The sequence below is a fragment of the Xenopus tropicalis genome, chromosome 3 (assembly GCF_000004195.4).
Source record: "Xenopus tropicalis strain Nigerian chromosome 3, UCB_Xtro_10.0, whole genome shotgun sequence".
NCBI lineage: Eukaryota > Metazoa > Chordata > Amphibia > Anura > Pipidae > Xenopus > Xenopus tropicalis.
The window spans coordinates 145,614,468-145,635,359 of record NC_030679.2 but is presented as its reverse complement, the minus strand read 5'-3'; the positions used below and the strand labels follow the sequence as shown (position 1 = coordinate 145,635,359).

General features: G+C 39.8%; 2 protein-coding genes across 2 annotated transcripts; both read right to left on the bottom strand.

Moving 5' to 3' along the window:
* Positions 1 to 3,332: 3,332 nt before the first annotated feature.
* On the bottom strand, positions 3,333 to 8,548 carry LOC108646199 (extracellular calcium-sensing receptor). The gene is made up of 7 exons (XM_031898263.1): positions 8,496 to 8,548; positions 7,761 to 8,052; positions 6,769 to 6,984; positions 6,154 to 6,735; positions 5,281 to 5,487; positions 4,532 to 4,655; positions 3,333 to 4,445 (listed from the first exon to the last, which is right to left on the bottom strand). The coding sequence occupies exons 1-7, from the start codon at positions 8,546 to 8,548 to the stop codon at positions 3,493 to 3,495; spliced, it is 2,427 nt and encodes an 808-aa protein (XP_031754123.1). The 3' UTR covers positions 3,333 to 3,492.
* A 2,792-nt stretch (positions 8,549 to 11,340) lies between these two features.
* LOC101734657 (extracellular calcium-sensing receptor) lies at positions 11,341 to 19,503 on the bottom strand. Its single transcript, XM_031898262.1, has 6 exons — positions 19,345 to 19,503; positions 18,613 to 18,904; positions 15,245 to 16,075; positions 13,450 to 13,677; positions 12,873 to 13,032; positions 11,341 to 12,786 (listed from the first exon to the last, which is right to left on the bottom strand). Exons 1-6 carry the CDS (start codon positions 19,479 to 19,481, stop codon positions 11,834 to 11,836), a joined length of 2,601 nt encoding a protein of 866 aa, XP_031754122.1. The 5' UTR covers positions 19,482 to 19,503; the 3' UTR covers positions 11,341 to 11,833.
* Positions 19,504 to 20,892: the final 1,389 nt, after the last annotated feature.

The following is a 20,892-nucleotide window of genomic DNA, read 5'->3' as shown; positions in this document are numbered from 1 at the left end:
TACAGACCCACACTGACCTATCTATCCACTCACATACAGACCCACACTGACCTATCTATCCACTCACATACAGACCCACACTGACCTATCCACTCACATACAGATCCACACTGACCTATCTATACACTCACATACAGACCCACACTGACCTATCTATACACTCACATACAGACCCACACTGACCTATCTATCCACTCACATACAGACCCACACTGACCTATCTATCCACTCACATACAGACCCACACTGACCTATCCACTCACATACAGACCCACACTGACCTATCTATACACTCACATACAGACCCACACTGACCTATCTATCCACTCACATACAGACCCACACTGACCTATCTATCCACTCACATACAGACCCACACTGACCTATCCACTCACATACAGACCCATACTGACCTATCTATACACTCACATACAGACCCACACTGACCTATCTATCCACTCACATACAGACCCACACTGACCTATCTATCCACTCACATACAGACCCATACTGACCTATCTATCCACTCACATACAGACCCATACTGACCTATCCACTCACATACAGACCCACACTGACCTATCTATCCACTCACATACAGACCCACACTGACCTATCTATCCACTCACATACAGACCCATACTGACCTATCTATACACTCACATACAGACCCATACTGACCTATCTATCCACTCACATACAGACCCACACTGACCTATCTATCCACTCACATACAGACCCACACTGACCTATCTATCCACTCACATACAGACCCACACTGACCTATCCACTCACATACAGACCCATACTGACCTATCTATCCACTCACATACAGACCCACACTGACCTATCTATCCACTCACATACAGACCCATACTGACCTATCTATACACTCACATACAGACCCATACTGACCTATCTATCCACTCACATACAGACCCACACTGACCTATCTATCCACTCACATACAGACCCACACTGACCTATCTATCCACTCACATACAGACCCATACTGACCTATCTATCCCCTCACATACAGACCCACACTGACCTATCTATCCACTCACATACAGACCCATACTGACCTATCCATACACTCACATACAGACCCATACTGACCTATCTATCCACTCACATACAAACCCATACTGACCTATCTATCCACTCACATACAAACCCATACTGACCTATCTATCCCCTCACATACAGACCCACACTGACCTATCCACTCACATACAGACCCATACTGACCTATCCACTCACATACAGTCCCACACTGACCTATCTATCCACTCACATACAGTCCCACACTGACCTATCTATCCACTCACATACAGTCCCACACTGACCTATCTATCCACTCACATACAGACCCATACTGACCCATCTATCCACTCACATACAGACCCACACTGACCTATCCACTCACATACAGACCCATACTGACCTATCTATCCACTCACATACAGTCCCACACTGACCTATCTATCCACTCACATACAGACCCATACTGACCCATCTATCCACTCACATACAGACCCACACTGACCTATCCACTCACATACAGACCCATACTGACCCATCTATCCACTCACATACAGACCCACACTGACCTATCTATCCACTCACATACAGACCCATACTGACCCATCTATCCACTCACATACAGACCCATACTGACCCATCTATCCACTCACATACAGACCCATACTGACCTATCCACTCACATACAGACCCATACTGACCTATCCACTCACATACAGACCCATACTGACCTATCTATCCACTCACATACAGACCCATACTGACCTATCTATCCACTCACATACAGACCCACACTGACCTATCTATCCCCTCACATACAGACCCATACTGACCCATCTATCCACTCACATACAGACCCATACTGACCTATCCACTCACATACAGACCCATACTGACCTATCTATCCACTCACATACAGACCCATACTGACCTATCTATCCACTCACATACAGACCCATACTGACCTATCTATCCACTCACATACAGACCCACACTGACCTATCTATCCCCTCACATACAGACCCATACTGACCTATCCACTCACATACAGACCCACACTGACCTATCTATACACTCACATACATAAACCATATATACAACCATCAATACTAACTGTAGATATTAGTATCACAATAGCCTTGGGTACTATGGATACTTGGATACCATCGAGAACAAGGTACAGTTTAATAATTACATAGAAAAAGTGAATTACACATGAACTTTTCATAATTTCTTTTGAAAAATCCAATTTATAGGTGGGTTCATTTTTATTGTTATTTCGACAAATTTTTTTTGACAGAAACTTCACTGTGGTTGGACATGGAAGTTGCCTACTAAGAGTGATCTTAGCAGGTTGTTATGGTTGAAACCATTAGTCAGTATTTGCATGTCTATATAGTAACGTTTCTCCAAGGGTCTTTATTTGTCTAATAATGATAAATGTATTGATTATAAAATGAACAACATAATTTCCACACCAATATTTACTTATTAAAGGAGTACTGAAGGAAGTCCATTTTTCATACAGTGGATCAGGCCTGGAGTGACCCTAAATCATTTAAATTAGATTTTTCCAGTACTTGTTGGAGTGTTATGATGCATCTTGCAAATGAGGTTCAGTGTTGACAAGTGCAAAGTTATGCCCTTTCGTAGAAATAATGTAAACGCGAGCTATCTACTGAATGGGAGTGTGTTGGGGGTATCCTTAATGGAGAAGGATCTGGGGGTTTTTGTAGATAACAAGTTGTCTAATTCCAGGCAGTGTCATTCTGTGGCTACTAAAGCAAATAAAGTGCTGTCTTGTATAAAAAGGGCATTGACTCAAGGGATGAAAACATAATTTTGCCCCTTTATAGGTCCCTGGTAAGGCCTCACCTTGAGTATGGGGGCAGTTTTGGGCTCCAGTCCTTAAGAAGGATATTAATGAGCTGGAGAGAGTGCAGAGACTGCAACTAAACTGGTAAAGGGGATGGTAGGGTTAAACTATGAAGTTAGACTGTCGAGGTTGGGGTTGTTTTCTCTGGAAAAGAGGCGCTTGCGAGGGGACATGATTACTCTGTACAAGTACATTAGAGGGGATTATAGGCAGTTGGGGGGTGTTCTTTTTTCTCATAAAAACGATCAACGCACCAGAGGTCACCCCTTTAGAATAGAGGAATGGTGCTTCCATTTGAAGCAGCGTAGGGTTTTTTTTTACGGTGAGGGTAGTGGAAGGGCTTGATGGACTCTGGTCTTCTTTCAACCCTATGTAACTATGTAACTATGTGTAAAATCAACCAATTGGGATTATAGCTGGAAATAAAGACAAAGGGTAACTAGCAGCCAACAATTTATGCTTGGCCAGTCCTACCATAAGATACAGATGCCTGATAATATCACTGATCCCAATAGGCAAGGTTGGAAAGAGTTTGAGGGCACACTGTGGCATTACTAAGGCTGCTTGGATGTTTAGTGTCTTCCAGATGTATTATTTTGTTTACATGCTTGTTTCTCAGATCTCCTTTTTTCCTTTCCCATCAGATGTTCTCTGGAGTTCATGTTCGGTCTGAACAAGATAATGAAACATTTTGGAAGAAACATACAAACCACCAGTGCCCATGTGGATGAAAGGATGGCAAAAATCTCCATGGCCACGGTGTATTTACCACGGGCACTCATTGTGGCAGGGATAAAGGAGATCCAAACACTGAGAAAAGTCCCCATGCTGAATGTGATAAATTTAGCTTCGTTGAAGCTGTCAGGGAGTCTCCTGGCCAGGAAGGCAACAAAGAAACTAACGGATGCTAATAGTCCAAGGTATCCCAGCATGCACCAGAATGCTACTGAGGAACCATCATTACACTCAACAATGACTACTCCAACTTTAGTTCTAATGTTCTCCTCAAAGAACGGAGGGGATAAGAGCAGCCACATCGTGCAAAGACAAGTCTGAATGAGAATGCACAGAACAACAATCAAATAAGATATTCGAGGACGAGTCCATTTTTTCAAGCTACTGTTTGGTTTAGTGGCCTTAAAAGCTACGACCACCATAAAAGTTTTGGCCAAGATGCAGGAGATGCAGAGGGCAAAGACCATGCCAAAGGTCACCTGGCGCAGACGGCACATCTCCGGGTGAGGGTAGCCAATGAAAAACAATGAACATAGAAAGCAGAGAGACAGGGACACCAGAAGAAGACAACTTAGTAGATAATTATTGGCTCGAACAATGGGTGTCATTTTGTAGTGAACGAAAAGCACCAGTATGGCAAAAGGGACCAACGAGGAGGAAATACTTGTTGTTGCCAAGGTTTCCCCCAAGGAATCTTCATAGGAGAAGAATTCTCTGGGCTTTGGGAGGCAGCTATCTCTCTTAATATTTGGCCACATGTCCCAGGGGCATTTGAAGCAATATGGTGAATCTGTATTATAAAAAATATAAAAATATACCCACGTTATTTACATTTCATTCTATGTTTCAGTCTATTTTGTAGTTGGATTTTCTTACCTGTTTTATTGGAAATTTCACTGTGGGGACAAGGGAAACACTCAAAGCAACAAACAGGCTTCCCAGGAAGAACTGCTTTACTGTAACCTGGTGGGCAACTCTGACTGCAGATGGACCCAGGAACCTTTAAAGCAGAGTTTACAATGAGGAATAGCCCTTGCTAATATTAAATATGAGAAAAATGAAATTCTCTACAAAATTCAACTTTTCGGCATTGTCGTTTTTTTCACGAAACTGCTCAAACAATTTGCCGCAACAAGTGTTTCAGTGAAGCGCAGTGGGACAGATTTGCTCATGACTAATGTTGTTTGTTTGATATTTCCTGTGAATTATGACCACATTAAGAACTGCCATACTGTACAGGTAACCACTGAAATATTGAGATTGTACCTTTAAATACCTTTGAAATACTTTGAATAAGGTGGAAGGTGGAGTTTAATTACCCATACAATGTCATTTAAATTTCAAAGGATCCAAGAGAGGTAAACGTAATGTCTGAGATTAGGACTTTCTAACTTCTAGTTTTGCATTGATGTCACACTTCAGTGGCAAAGTAATAACTATTTCATCATTCTGTGCTCTTTTTTTACAGTTGGTCATCCTATGGCTCCCTTCCCCATTTAATAGCTCCTCGCATATCTAGGTCTTGGTGTAGTGATATTTTTCCATGTTATTGTCCCAAATGACTCGCACTAGAAACATTCTGACAATCTGTATGAATACGGTTCTACTCTTGAATCCCTTCTCACCTCTTTCTGCCCCGTGCTCCAGTGTAGGGCACTGATATTAACAGTGAAAATATCACCGGCCGTGGCTCCCGTGTCATAGCTTCCCACTTTAACCTGCTGGATCTTTCCCAGTGGGCTAAACTGCCAGTTAATGATATCATATACGGCGGTGGGGTCGCCATTTTCATGAAATGCGAACTCTGTTCCACTGCCTGTTTTCAGGCGTACCTGCTTCATATAATGCAACAGCTGTTAGAGAGAAGATTTAAATCTAAATAGCTTGTTTGGTTCCAAAACTTCAGATTAAATAAACTCTACATACAAACCCTAAGTGTATGCCTAATATATTGTTACTGCTCCTAAGATGTCTGAAGTGTTGCCCTAGTGCACAAAAACATTTCTGTGAAAAAGCTCCCCACAAAATCCATTACTGAATGTACCACCAACCACTTTCTGTAACTATATTATATATACTATACTACTATTGTATATGGAGTGGGAGAAACAGTTAGATGTAGTGCAGCTCATAAATGGAGGCTCAGGAGGGTGATATAACTGATCAGAGCTGACTAACTAAGGGAAGCAAACATTAAGTAGGATAGAAGAAAGGTAGAGTGAAAAGCAAGAGTCCCTGGTACTATGAGAACCCAAACCAGGAGCCATTTTCCTTATTTCAAACTGGTCAATATGGGATAGACAACTCCACCACATAGAAGGAGAAGTACAAGTTTTGGAGTAAGAGTGAACTTCTGCACCAAATTCCCAGGTGGCACAGTATTTAGACATACTACCTAAGCTCAGGAAAACATGACTAGTGGGCCCTGCAACCCCCAGTCCGACCCTGGATAAGTACATGTTATATCTATCATTCTAATGGAATTCTCATGTCTATACCTGCCATGGTTCAAATCTTCGAATGTAAGCACATGTTCCTTTAGAAAATGGCCCTTCCCCTTCATTGCATCTGCTCAAATCATGCAGAGCTTTAGCCACGACACGGACAGCTGTGTAGATGTTGTAGGTGACTCTTAGACTAGACACATCATTGTAACTATTTTGGATATTTCTCAAATCTTCAGATCCAGTGCAAATTTTTACTGAATACTCTGAAGTGACTGTGGTGTTAGCCTGATCCTGAAATTGGCAACCAAAGGCTTGTTCCCAAAATATCTTTAGCAATTCATCATCAAGTGATAAAGAAAAATGAATACTGTTGAGAAAGTCTTTAAATCCAGGTATTGTTCCACTGTGGAGTGCAAATCCGATGGTACCAGAGAGAATCTCGGAATATTTGTCATCTGCTAGAAAAACAGACGTAGCCCAAGCTTCACTGGCAACCAGTATCTTCTCAGATATGTTCTGCCTTAGCATTTCATCCAGGACAAACAATAAGCCCCAATCAGTGGAGAAGAAAACCACCACCTTGGCCGTTGATTCCTTTATGACACGAGCAATCTGTGGGGCATTACGATTTTGCTGACTTAATATAATATTCTCAGTGAAGGCCACGCAAGCTCCAGCATTTAGTAAATCTCTCTTAATCATCTGGATGCCTTGTTGTCCATAGTCATTGTCTAAAGCTACTAGTCCCACCCAGGTCCATCCAAAATGCAACACCAACTGGGCTAAACCTTGAGACTGAAAAGCATCACTGGGAACAGTCCTGAAGAAGGAGTGGAACTGGGTTCTGTCGCTTAAGAGGGAGCTGGTGGAATAGTGGCTTATCTGTGGTAAAATGAAAGCACCTCCTGTTTAATACAACTTTATATTATCATCTAAATTGATTATACATTATTATATAGTTATCTGCTAAAATTCAAGATTGTGTTTTCTCGTGATTTGTGAAAATCAAGTAACAAGCCTATTTATTGATCAGTGAAGATTCAGCTTACGTCCTATAAAAGTCTATAAAAATAGACTAGAATTTTGAATTTTGAAATTGATTATTGTAGACTGTAAAAGCTTGTGGGAAAGGGCAGTGTGCCTGGATGTCAACTGCGTCTTTAGATTTGTGGTAGGATGAAATTAGGTTGTGACCATACAATTCAAGAAAGCAAAAACTAGAGGTTGTGTGGGGCTCTTTAACAAATCTTGGTTTGGAAGCCGGGGTTTCCCTGTAAAAGAAAAGTGAGATTTTGCTAGGAATTATCAATTTTCTTACCTAAACATCTGGCAAGCTCAAAGGTGACAAGAGCGGTTTTATCCAATGAGCACACCAGCCTTTTCTTTTATAAAATCATTGACAAATGGACTTGGAATGGATGTGGCAACTTTTCAATATATGAGATATGAGTAAAAACTTATACTTGAGATTCCTCAAGATTCCTTGCAAAGACAAGTTAGAAAAAACAAGAAAGATTCCAAGAAACCTACCCTTTAGTCTAAAAATGGATACTATGAACATCAGTTGAAAACTGTGAATGAATCTGCTAAATAATATTACATTTCACAAGCTATTGCATGCTGGTCATTTAAGCAGTATGAGCAGAAAAGAATCTTACCTGTGGGTATTGGTAAAGCCCTAAGATATAGGCTAACATCATGGAATATGTAGACATGGAATGACCAATGATAGCGGCTAAAGGCACAGCTTGTTGGCACCGGTAATTAGGCACAGGCTCTTTGTGGCCAGTCAGGAGCTGCAGTGTCCCAGAGAGAGCCCTTTGCAAAACTGCGCAAGAATCCAAGATCTGGAATCCAATGGTGATGTTGGGTAGAAGATCTGGGTCATTGTTAATCTCCTTCACTGCAAATCTCAAAGCCTGGATGCGCTGGTAGTTCTCAAACCGAAACCTGTGGCAAGAAGAAATCTCAAACTTATTACGTATGGATTCAACCCACATGGAAACACCTTAACAGATGTTGGATATATCCCTACATGGAAAATATACTAAAAGTTTCTTCTACATGTTCCTAAACAAGACTTTTCCTTTTATTCATTATCTAAGTCACTGCAATTAGGTCACCAGGTTTCTACATTTGCCTGGCCGCATAGCAGATACATCAAAATCGACTGGAACACATGGAAATGTAACCAAAACAGATTGTAACAAAGCACCAATAAAGGGTTCACTTCATCGTGTTTCCCTGCAGTGTTGGAGAACCTAGAATGGAATCTGGAAGTGTAGAACAGTGTCTATATTGAGTTGTGCTGAGCTTTGTGTTTCTGAACTGTTTAAACCCATAAAACATCTCACTTATTGGACTGAATTGAATTGGAATGAAAGAAATCTTACATCTTGCAGATGGCTGAAGAGGGGGTCTCAGTGAAGCTAGTTGCAGGGTACATTTTGTCCACATGTACAGGTACCACTGCTCCAATCACGATATCCCCTGGCTGTGACATCCCTTGGAGCACTTTCGTACCTATCATGCAGCCCTTCTCGTTACAGTAAGAGATCTGTATCTGGATCAGGATAAGATGCCATATTGTGTAATGTATCATGCTGGGGGGGGTCCTCAAACTCCCTTTCAAACCTGCTCACCTGTTATAAACCAGCCCTGTGGGAAGTTAACAATGACAATTTTATTAATTTATTTATTTTTCCTGGTAAGGCTACCTGATTACATGAAAAACTGGCGCTCGTGATGAGTTAAGAAGAGATCATACAAGTTTATAAAGATCTATAGGGCAATGATGGTCTTCTTTGACAACATCTACTTGTGTGTTCTACAGCCACCCAGTTTACCACCAATAGGAGGTAGTGAAGGATTTGTGCGCAATATGTCATTGGGTAAAGCCTTAATGTAAATTATATGATTATTTGACATTTATGTGCCTTTGAAGTTCATAGGTCACAGAGTGGAAATCCTTCTATCCTTTAAAGGAGAAGGAAAGGGGAAAACTAAGTAAGCTTTATCAGAAAGGTCTTTGTAAATACACAGAAACGCTGCACTGAGTCCTCTATCAAAAGTAACACAGGATTTATTTTCTTCTCTTCTCTACACATGATCTTCTGTGTCAGACTTCCTTCTTTCAGAAAAATTCTTCAGGGCACGGGCACGAGTCTGCTCAGTTTGTTCCTCTCTCCCCCTCCCTTCGCCTTCTCCTCTCCCATGAGAATTTGCTCCCTTTCCCATCTCTGTGTAATCTGAGCTACCAGCAGCAAGAGCTGCAGCAGGAACCCACTGAGCCCAAGCTAAAATGGCAGCTGCTATCTTCAACAAACACAGGGAGCTTCTATGGCTGTTACTCAGGTATGGTAAAGCTTTCTGCAGAATAAATATAACGTTCTAGGTGGCACTAATGTGGTTAATCTATTGTCAATAAAATGCAAAAATGCCTTCAATGATGGCCCTAGGGAAGCCTCCAAACATAAATATGTTTCAGGGATTGCTGTTTGTTTTGGAACTAAGTACAAATAGAATGCAATTATATAGACCATGCTGTGCCCATTAGAATGCTAGTACTCAATGAACTTGTGGTATTGCCTTCATTTCTATTAAATGTTCCATAGATTTGTTCTGCTTTGTTCCAAATCCCCCCCCCCCCCCGGCTGTAGTTTAGTAAATGTGAAAGTCTTTCATATAAAGGGCAATTGATCAGGCTTGTGAGGCATTTAGTCTGATCCTCAGTGTAATTGAGGAGAAGACAGTTTGAAGGTGCAAGTTTTGTTGGTAGTTGTGTATTGATGTATATGTGAGATGGAAGAGGTGACTATTAGATAATAATGTTATGGAAGAGCCTATCCTGCTCCCATAGCAGCTCTATGTAAGAGGCTACAGTCAGTATATACACAGAATAACTCACCTCCCTGCCCTGCTGCCCGGCGCTGCTCCTACTGCCGCCCTGCATTTATATAGTGAGAGAATGCGCTTCTATGGGATTTATAGCATCAATTATATCTGTCAGAGATGGAAGAATCGCCCCATAGGGGACTAGAGTACAACTCCAGCAGGTACCATAATGCATTGCTGTTCCGCTATTTGTCTTACTCTCATTAATCCTTAATTACTTAATGGGATGTGTATGCCTTGGGATAATGAATTCTCCATACACATGAAGGGGCCATGATATTTTAATATAATGTTGATTTATGTTCTGAAAAATAGTTTGAAAAAAAAGAAGAATTTAATTGAATTTTATTGTATTATAGTTTTGATTTAATTTCTGTTTGGGAGAGAAATGAGACATCGGTCAATGATTTTGTACATTTTTGTAATGATTCTTTCATTTCCGTGTGATAAAATGTCATTTCTAAAGCATCTTATGAACATTCTATTCACTGGCTGAACAGGGGAGAGATTTATATCTTGAAGGGGAACCTGTCACCCAGACATGAAAAGCTGAATGATTTCCAATTAAACATGAAACCCAAACTCATTTTTTATTAACACATTCATACCCATTATAAAGGCATTTTAAAATCCCAGCTGTCAATCATATATTGCCTGCTCCGCCTCTATGCATAGAGGCGGGGCAAACAATTACTTTCACTTTCAATTTAGAACTTCTTAGATGTTGCTGCCCTCCTTACATTCCCCCTCCCTCCTCATCATCTAATTGTGTAACCAGTGCATGGGCACCAGGCCCCCCATTCTGGCACAGAAACAAGATTTTGGGGTGATACAAACCTTGCCTTAATAACAGTGCCCACAAAATGGCGGCTGCCTGCTTCCTGTGATTGTGAATTCCAAGGCTGAAGAAAATAAGATTCAAATCATTTCTATAGTGTAAGTGGGGATTATTTTACTTGACAAATACAGTAGAAAACAATTTGGAATTATTTCTTGATGTTATAGACCAAAGAGTGCCTGACTAAAGGTGGCCATACATGCTAAGATCCGATTGCTTGGCGAGGTCACCAAGTAAGCAGATCTTCTGCCGATATCCCTACATATGGGTGGGCGATATCGGGCTAATACGGCCCCTGGGGCAAAACGACCAAATTATAATGACGGGTATAGACGTCAGTCGGTTCAGGGACCACATCAACGAGCCGATGCGGTATAGATTCCTATAGACTCATCGCTCATCTCCGTCCGGCAGAGGGCAGAGACCTGGGGCAAGTTATAAAACATGGAAAACAGTGTGCAAAGTGCAAAAAACATGGCCGATTCAGGCTGATTTTTTCAACAAATCTTTTGTATATTTTATTACACGCTATAGTTGTTCACAGTTTACATGCATTTACATTACATGATTACATATATTCATATTGTTTTCTCTTTTTTATTTATTGTGACTGCATATCATGACCCAAAGGGAGGCAAATACAATGTAAACCCTTTTTGCTGTAACATTTTCTAGGAATATAAAATAACGTTTTTCCAAGGGTCTAATAATGACAAATGTATGGATTCTAAAATGATTTCCACACCAATAGTTACTTATTAAAGGAGTCTTGAAAGAGTCCATTTTTCATACAGTGGATCAGGGAAGAAGATCGTGTGCAAAATCAACCAATTGGGACTATGGCTGGAAATAAAGACAAAGGGCAACTAGCAGCCAACAATTTATGCTTGGCCAGTCCTACCATAAGATACAGATGCCTGATAATATCTCTGATCCCAATAGGCAAGGTTGGAAAGAGTTTGAAGGCACACTGTGGAATTAATAAGGCTGCTTGGATGTTTAGTGTCTTCCAGTTGTATTATTTTGTTTACATGCTTGTTTCTCAGATCCCCTTTTTTCCTTTCCCATCAGATGTTCTCTGGAGTTCATGTTCGGTCTGAACAAGATAATGAAACATTTTGGAACAAACATACAAACCACCAGTGCCCATGTGGATGAAAGAATGGCAAAAATCTCCATGGCCACGATGTATTTACCACGGGCACTCATTGTGGCAGGGATAAAGGAGATCCAAACACTGAGAAAAGTCCCCATGCTGAATGTGATAAATTTAGCTTCGTTGAAGCTGTCAGGGAGTCTCCTGGCCAGGAAGGCAACAAAGAAACTAACGGATGCTAATAGTCCAAGGTATCCCAGCATGCACCAGAATGCTACTGAGGAACCATCATTACACTCAACAATGACTACTCCAACTTTAGTTCTAATGTTCTCCTCAAAGAACGGAGGGGATAAGAGCAGCCACATCGTGCAAAGACAAGTCTGAATGAGAATGCACAGAACAACAATCAAATAAGATATTCGAGGACGAGTCCATTTTTTCAAGCTACTGTTTGGTTTAGTGGCCTTAAAAGCTACGACCACCATAAAAGTTTTGGCCAAGATGCAGGAGATGCAGAGGGCAAAGACCATGCCAAAGGTCACCTGGCGCAGACGGCACATCTCCGGGTGAGGGAAGCCAATGAAAAACAATGAACATAGAAAGCAGAGAGACAGGGACACCAGAAGAAGACAACTTAGTAGATAATTATTGGCTCGAACAATGGGTGTGATTTTGTAGTGAACGAAAAGCACCAGTATGGCAAAAGGGACCAACGAGGAGGAAATACTTGTTGTTGCCAAGGTTTCCCCCAAGGAATCTTCATAGGAGAGGAATTCTCTGGGCTTTGGGAGGCAGCTATCTCTCTTAATATTTGGCCACATGTCCCAGGGGCATTTGAAGCAATATGGTGAATCTGTATTATAAAAAATATAAAAATATACCCACGTTATTTACATTTCATTCTATGTTTGAGTCTATTTTGTAGCTGAATTTTCTTACCTGTTTTGTTGGAAATTTCACCGTGGGGACAAGGGAAACACTCAAAGCAACAAACAGGCTTCCCAGGGAGAACTGCTTTACTGTAACCTGGTGGGCAACTCTGACTGCAGATGGACCGAGGAACCTGTAAAGCAGAGTTTACAATGAGGAATAGCCCTTGCTAATATTAAAAATGAGAAAAATTAAATTACATACAAAAATGTTCAGAACGTTGTACTAAGATATAATTAATCCTTATTGGAGGTAAAAGAGTCCTATTGGGTTAATTTAATATTTAAATGATTTTTAGCAGACTTAAGTTATAAGGATCCAAATTATGGAACGACCCCTTATCTGGAAAACCCCAGGTCCCGAGCATTTTGGATAACAGGTCCCATACCTGTAATAACTATTTCATCATTCTGTGCTCTTTTTTTACAGTCGGTCATCCTATGGCTCCCTTCTCCATTAAAAAGCTCCTCCCATATCTAGGTCTTGGTGTGGTAATATTTTTCCATGTTATTGTCCCAAATGACTCGCTCTAGAAACATTCTGACAATCTGTATGAATACGGTTCTACTCTTGAATCACTTCTCACCTCTTTCTGCCCCGTGCTCCAGTGTAGGGCACTGATATTAACAGTGAAAATATCACCGGCCGTGGCTCCCGTGTCATAGCTTCCCACTTTAACCTGCTGGATCTTTCCCAGTGGGCTGAACTGCCAGTTAATGATATCATATACGGCGGTGGGGTCGCCATTTTCATGGAAAGCGAACTCTGTTCCACTGCCTGTTTTCAGGCGTACCTGCTTCATATAATGCAACAGCTGTTAGAGAGAAGATCAATATCTAAATAGCTTGTTTGGTTCCAAAAATTCAAATTAAATAAGCTCTACATACAAACCCTAAATGTATGCCTAATATATTGTTACTGCTCCTAAGATGTCTGAAGTGTTGCCCTAGTGCTTCAGAAACATTTCTGTGAAAAAGCTTCCTACAAAATCCATTACTGAATGTACCACCACCACCACTTTATGTAACTATACCTTTATGTTACCTTTTAGCTCTTCAGATAACTACTATTGTATATGGCGTGGGAGAAATGGGTAGATGTAGTGCAGCTCATAAAAGCAGGCTCAGGAGGGGGATATAACTGAACAGAGCTGACTAACTAAGGGAAGCAAACGTTAAGTAGGATAGAAGAAAGGTAGAGTGGAAAGCAAGAGTCCCTGGTACTATGAGAACCCAAATTGGGAGCCATTTTCCATATTTCAAACTGGTCAATATGGGATAGACAAGTACAAGTTTTGGAGTAAGAGAGAACTTCTGCACCAAATTCCCAGGTTGCACAGTATTTAGACATACTACCTAAGCTCAGGATAGGATGACTGCCTCTGAGAGGTTGTAAGTGTAGTTGTGTTGCTACATCATCTCCTGAGGAGGTGAGGATTACTGTTGCCAATATGCTGAGGACCTGAAGGGACAAGAGATGGCTGCCAACCCTGCCGCAGTACTCTACATTTTTCAGCCAGGAAAACTATTTCTGATGTACTTTTGTTCTCTTTGAATAAGCATGGGCAGGTACAGATTTCATGAAGACCTACATTGTTTGGGGGTATAGTTTTCCTTTACCTCCTCATCTCCTGAGGAGGTAAGGATTACTGTAGGCATTATGCTGTTTTATATCAATGAAGAGGACCTGAAGTGACAAGAGATGGCTTCCAGGAAAATTATTTCTGCTGTGCTTTTGTTATCCTTGAATAAACATGGGCAGGTACAGATTTCATGAAGACCTACATTGTTTGGGGGTATAGTTTTCCTTTACCTCCTCATCTCCTGAGGAGGTAAGGATTACTGTAGGCATTATGCTGTTTTATATCAATGAAGAGGACCTGAAGTGACAAGAGATGGCTTCCAGGAAAATTATTTCTGCTGTGCTTTTGTTATCCTTGAATAAACATGGGCAGGTACAGATTTTCATGGAGACCTACGTTGTTTGGGGGTATAGTTTTTCTTTAATAAGTGACACCTTGGGAGTGTACGTTATCAGGGGTATAAATGGCCACACCCTTTGTTTAAATTCTCCCCACCACAACTTTTGCTTTGAGTTCCATGGGTCTGACCACAAAAGTCAGAGAAGGGCACATAACCACACCCAAGATCTTAGTAACCACCAGTTGAATTTCAACCAGCCTTATTCACCGGTACCTGTGGGATTGTGCAAATGAAAATCTATTTTTTTCTTCTGTGTGCATGATCTGGTCCAGGTGTCATCCCAACCCCAATCACATAACATAGGACCATGTTTCGCTTCTCTGGTTTTGTGGTAATCATACAAATACAGATACAGTACATGTTATATTTATCATTATAATGGAATTCTTATGTCTATACCTGCCATGGCTCAAATCTTCCAATGTAAGCACATGTTCCTTTACAAAATGGCCCTTCCCCATCATTACATCTGCTCAAATCATGCAGAGCTTTAGCTACGACACGGACAGCTGTGTAGACGTTGTAGGTGACTCTTAGACTAGACACATCATTGTAACTATTTTGGATATTTCCCAAATCTTCAGATCCAGTGCAGATTTTTACTGAATACTCTGAAGTGACTGTGGCGTTAGCCTGATCCTGAAATTGGCAACCAAAGGCTTGTTCCCAAAATATCTTTAGCAATTCATCATCAAGGGATAAAGAAAAATGAATACTGTTGAGAAAGTCTTTAAATCCAGGTATTGTTCCACTGTGGAGCGCAAATCCGATGGTACCAGAGAGAATCTTTGAATATTTGTCTTCTGCTAGAAAAGCAGACGTAGCCCAAGCTTCGCTGGCAACCAGTATCTTCTCAGATATGTTCTGCCTTAGCATTTCATCCAGGACAAACAATAAGTCTATATCAGTGGAGAAGAAAACCACGACCTTGGCTGCCGATTCCTTTATGACACGAGCAATCTGTGGGGCATTACGATTTTGCTGATTTAATATAATATTCTCAGTGAAGGCCACGCAAGCTCCAGCATTTAGTAAATCTCTCTTAATCATCTGGATGCCTTGTTGTCCATAGTCATTGTCTAAAGCTACTAGTCCCACCCAGGTCCATCCAAAATGTAACACCAACTGGGCTAACCCTTGACACTGAAAAGCATCACTGGGAACAGTCCTGAAGAAGGAGTGGAACTGGGTTCTGTCGCTTAAGAGGGAGCTGGTGGAAAAGTGGCTTATCTGTGGCAGAACGAAAGAACCTCTTGATTTCCATAACTTTATATTATCATCTAAATTGATTATACATTATTATATAATAATCTGCTAAAATTAAAGATTGTGCTTTCTCATGGTTTGTCAAAATTGCAGTGCCAAAAAATTCTTAAACATTTCTTGGAATCTGAGTTTTCCAAACTGAAATTTCTGGAAAACAATATATCGTTTTTTTCAGGACAACCTAAGCTTTTAAAATATGGTAGAATTTTTGTGTAATTCCAATTCTTTAACAAGATATAGGCTTCCAAATGTCTAAAAAATTAAAAAAAAATATTTTCCATAATATAAACACAAACACCAGAAACAAAAATTATTTTATGCATGAAAATACAACTGATTTGGAAAGTCCCATGTCTCCTGAACGTGCCAATACCAAATATATATAGTTTTATGGAGATTTCTCACTTGTATAGGTCAAAAACTCCCAGCAGTACCCTACCAAATTTCCAAAGCACTGCTCCAGAAAGCTGCATACTTTAGATTTCAAGGCCAAAAATTCCACTAACAGAAGGTTTATCCCAGAAAATTATCCATTTTTAGAAAGAACAGATTCTGGGGAATCCAGAATAAGCACAACTGTCTGTCTACTCCAAACTACCAAGTTGCAATGCTTTCCTAAAATTATTGGTTTTTATCAAAATTTGTGAATTTTTTTAAAAATCACTTCAAAGCTTCCAGTCTATAGTATCTTATCTCCTCAAGGTCATAACTTAACCAAATAAAACACCCTGAATTTGAACGCCAGGGGTCCACTGAACAGTTTGATGCCCAATATGTATAGGTTTACTTAAGTATGTGGCATGTAGGGGCCCCAATGTGAACATACCCCCATATGATCTATCATTTCTCTCATTTCTGTCATTTCAGCTTCTGCAAAATCAACATTTACATCATTATATATGGGATAACGCTAGTAAAAAGTACATTCACCCCAGAAAGTCATATATTTTTGGAAAGTAGAGAATTGCATTAGAACCACTAACGTAGGTACTACGTTGTTGGCAGATAACTGCTTTTTTTAAAACAACGTAGTACCTACATTGTTGGCAGGGAAAGGGTTAAAGTTTACTTTTAGGGGCACATTTGCTAATCAATTTCGAGAAAAGATTGATTATTTTTTACTTCTAAATACTTTTGAGATTTATGAATGGATTTTTGCCAGTACTCGATTTTTCTGATTTTGTTTCTCGAAAAATTTGAGTTTTTCAAAAATAACTCCCATAATTTGTGATTTAATAATTTTTAGTTAACTTCTTTTGTAAAAAAAAAATAAAAAATGTGGCAGTTTTGATCTACCAAATACCATTGAGTCCTAGGTAAGCTTAGAATATTAGATGAATAGAATAGTCAGTGACAATCTGTCCTTGACACATTTTCAAGTTTCACTTACCCAGTATCAAGGGCAAATTAATCTCCTCATTGTTTCTGGTTTACCCAGTTTCAAGGGGAAGTTAATCCTCTCATTGGTTTCTATTTCACACATTTTCAAGGGGAAATTACTCCCATCATTGTTTTCTATTTCACCCAGTTTCTTAAGTGAAACTTAAACCGCCCAAAAATTCAGATTTTCAAATGTAAACTCAAAATTTTTGTACGACCAATAACAGCATTATCATGAGATTTTATAAATACAACAATGATCAAGTTTAATTCAAACTTATACCATGTTGAGTTTATATGACTTTCATATATGACTTTTCGAAGGCCAGGAAAAAAATGAATTTTAGTAAATCAGCCCCTTAGTGTTATAGAAGGTCCTATTTTTAGGCACTAAATTGGTGATCATAATTTATTCTTTACAGTTTTTGAGTTATTTGGCCTTCTCTTCTACCTCTTTTCAGCTTTCCAATGGGGTCACTGACCCCAGCAGGTAAAAAACTATTGCTCCATGAGAATGAAATGTTATTGTTGCTTTTTATTACTTTTCTTCCTATTCAGTCTCCATCCTATTCTTATTCCAGTCTGTTATTCAAACTAATGCTTGGTTGCTATGCAAAATAACACCCTAGCAACCAAAAAACAACAACTTAGAGAGCTGCTTTCAAAAATCAAAATAACTGAAAGACCAATAGCATACTGTGTCAGAATATCACTGTCTACATCATACTAAGGGGCCTATATATTATGCGGTGTAAAGTGAAATTCCCCAAAAAACAGTGTAAAAATGTATAAAACAAATGGAGAAATTCGCCGTCCATACACCAGATTAGGAGTAATCAGTTTTCTTACCTAAACATCTGGGGGAGCGCATAGGTGACAGTTTGATCATGGACTTTAGATTTTTAAATACACAAGATTGGCAAAAACTTGAAAAACCTGTTATTGAGGTTCCTCAAGATTCCTTGTAGGACAAATTAGAAAAAAAAGAACGATTCAGAGAAATCTACCTTTAGTCTACAAATGGATACTATGAACATCAGTTGCCAACTGTGAATGAATCTGCCAAGTAATATTAATTTCACAAGCTCTCACACGTTGGTCTGAGCAGAAAAGAATCTTACCTGTGGGTATCGGTAAAGCCCTAAGATATGGGCTAACATCATGGAATATGTAGATATGGAATGGCCAATGATAGCGGCTAAAGGCATAGCTTGTTGGCACCGGTAATTAGGCACAGGCTCTTTGTGGCCAGTCAGGAGCTGCAGTGTCCCAGAGAGAGCCCTTTGCAAAACTGTACAAGAATCCAAGATCTGGTATCCAATGGTGATGTTGGGTAGAAGATCTGGGTCCTTGTTAATCTCCTCCACTGCAAATCTCAAAGCCTGGATGCGCTGGTAGTTCTCAAACCGAAACCTGTGGCAATAAGAAATCTCGAACTTATTACGTATGGATTCAACCCCCATGGAAACACCTTAACTGATGTTGGATATATCCCTACATGGAAAATATACTTTAGCCAATTAAAGTTTCTTATACATGTTCCCTTTTATTCATTATCTAAGTCCCTGCCATTAGGTCAACAGATTTCTACATTTGCCTGACCACATAGCAGATACATCAAAATCAAGTGGGACACATGGAAATGGTTCTCTGTAACCAAAAGAGATTGTAAGAAACCACCAATAAAGGGTCCACTTCATCATGTTTCTCTGCAGTGTTGGAGAACCCAGAACCCAGAAGTCTAGAACGGTGTCTATATTGAGTTGTGCTGAGCTTTGTGTTTCTGACCTGTTCAACCCCATGAAACATCTCACTTCTTGGACTGAATTGGATTGGAATGAAAGAAATCTTACGTTTTGCAGATGGCTGAAGAGGGGGTCTCAGTGAAGATAGTTGCAGGGTACATTTTGTCCACATGTACTGGTACCACTGCTCCAATCACAATATCCCCTGGCTGTGACATCCCTCGGAGCTCCTTCATACCTATCATGCAGCCCTTCTCGTTACAGTAAGAGATCTGGATTGCACAGAACAGGATAAGATGCCACATTGTGTTATATATCATGCTGGGGGGGGTCTCAAACTCCCCTTCAAACCTGCTCACCTGTTATAAACCAGCCCTGTGGGAAGTTGACAATGACAATTTTATTTATTTTTCATGGTAAGGTTACCTAATTACATGAAAAACTGGGACTGGTGATGAGTTAAGAAGAGGTCATTCAAGTTTATATATAATGAATAAAGTACCCCCTGTTGTAAAATATAGGGATATTATAAGCCCCCGAGGAGTTCCTTATAATATATAGTGAATAAAGTGCCCCCTATTGTAACATATAGGGATATTATAAGTCACAGAGGAGTTCCTTATAATATATAGTGAATAAAGTGCCCCCTATTGTAACATATAGGGATATTATAAGTCACAGAGGAGTTCCTTATAATATATAGTGAATAAAGTGCCCCCTATTGTAACATATAGGGATATTATAAGCCCCCGAGGGGTTCCTTATAATATATAGTGAATAAAGTGCCCCCTATTGTAACATATAGGGATATTATAAGCCCCCGAGGAGTTCCTTATAATATATAATGAATAAAGTGCCCCCTATTGTAACATATAGGGATATTATAAGTCACAGAGGAGTTCCTTATAATATATAATGAATAAAGTACCCCCTATTGTAACATATAGGGATATTATAAGTCACAGAGGGGTTCCTTATAATATATAATGAATAAAGTGCCCCCTATTGTAACATATAGGGATATTATAAGTCACAGAGGAGTTCCTTATAATATATAATGAATAAAGTACCCCCTATTGTAACATATAGGGATATTATAAGCCCCCGAGGAGTTCCTTATAATATATAGTGAATAAAGTGCCCCCTGTTGTAAAATATAGGGATATTATAAGTCCCCGAGGAGTTCCATGACCATATAAAGGTACAAGGGCGAAGAACTCATGCTTTTATACAGGTCATGGAACTCTAAGGTGACTTCTAATATCCTCATATTGTACAACAGGGGGTACTTTATTTATTATAACATGGACATTTTAGTGAGTCATGTGACAGAAATGACATCACTAAGCTCTGATTATAACTGATGACATAACTGAGCACCGTTTATAAGGATATAAATTACAGTTTAGTCCCGTAGGGTAATTACCAAACTGCATGCTATAAAGTTCTATAGGGCAATGCTTGTAGTCTTCTTTGACAAAGTGCACTTGTGTGTTCTACAGCCACTACATGTACAACCAATAGGAGGTAGTGAAGTATTTGTGTGTAATTTGTCATTGGCTACAGCCTTACTGTAAATGATATGATTATTTAACATTCAGGGGCATTTGAGGTTTTTAGGTCACAGAGTGCCAGTTATTGGTCTGGACAACTTCA

Coding starts and splice junctions, on each gene's coding strand:
- LOC101734657 (XM_031898262.1), bottom strand. CDS start 19,481: ATGATAGGTATGAAGGAGCTCCGAGGGATGTCACAGCCAGGGGATATT. Junction 13,033..13,449: donor GGAGCACGGGGCAGAAAGAG/GTGAGAAGTGAT, acceptor TTTTAATATTAG/CAAGGGCTATTCCTCATTGT. Junction 12,787..12,872: donor TGAAATTTCCAACAAAACAG/GTAAGAAAATTC, acceptor TTTATAATACAG/ATTCACCATATTGCTTCAAA.
- LOC108646199 (XM_031898263.1), bottom strand. CDS start 8,548: ATGTACCCTGCAACTAGCTTCACTGAGACCCCCTCTTCAGCCATCTGC. Junction 4,656..5,280: donor GGAGCACGGGGCAGAAAGAG/GTGAGAAGGGAT, acceptor TCTGCTTTAAAG/GTTCCTGGGTCCATCTGCAG. Junction 4,446..4,531: donor TGAAATTTCCAATAAAACAG/GTAAGAAAATCC, acceptor TTTATAATACAG/ATTCACCATATTGCTTCAAA.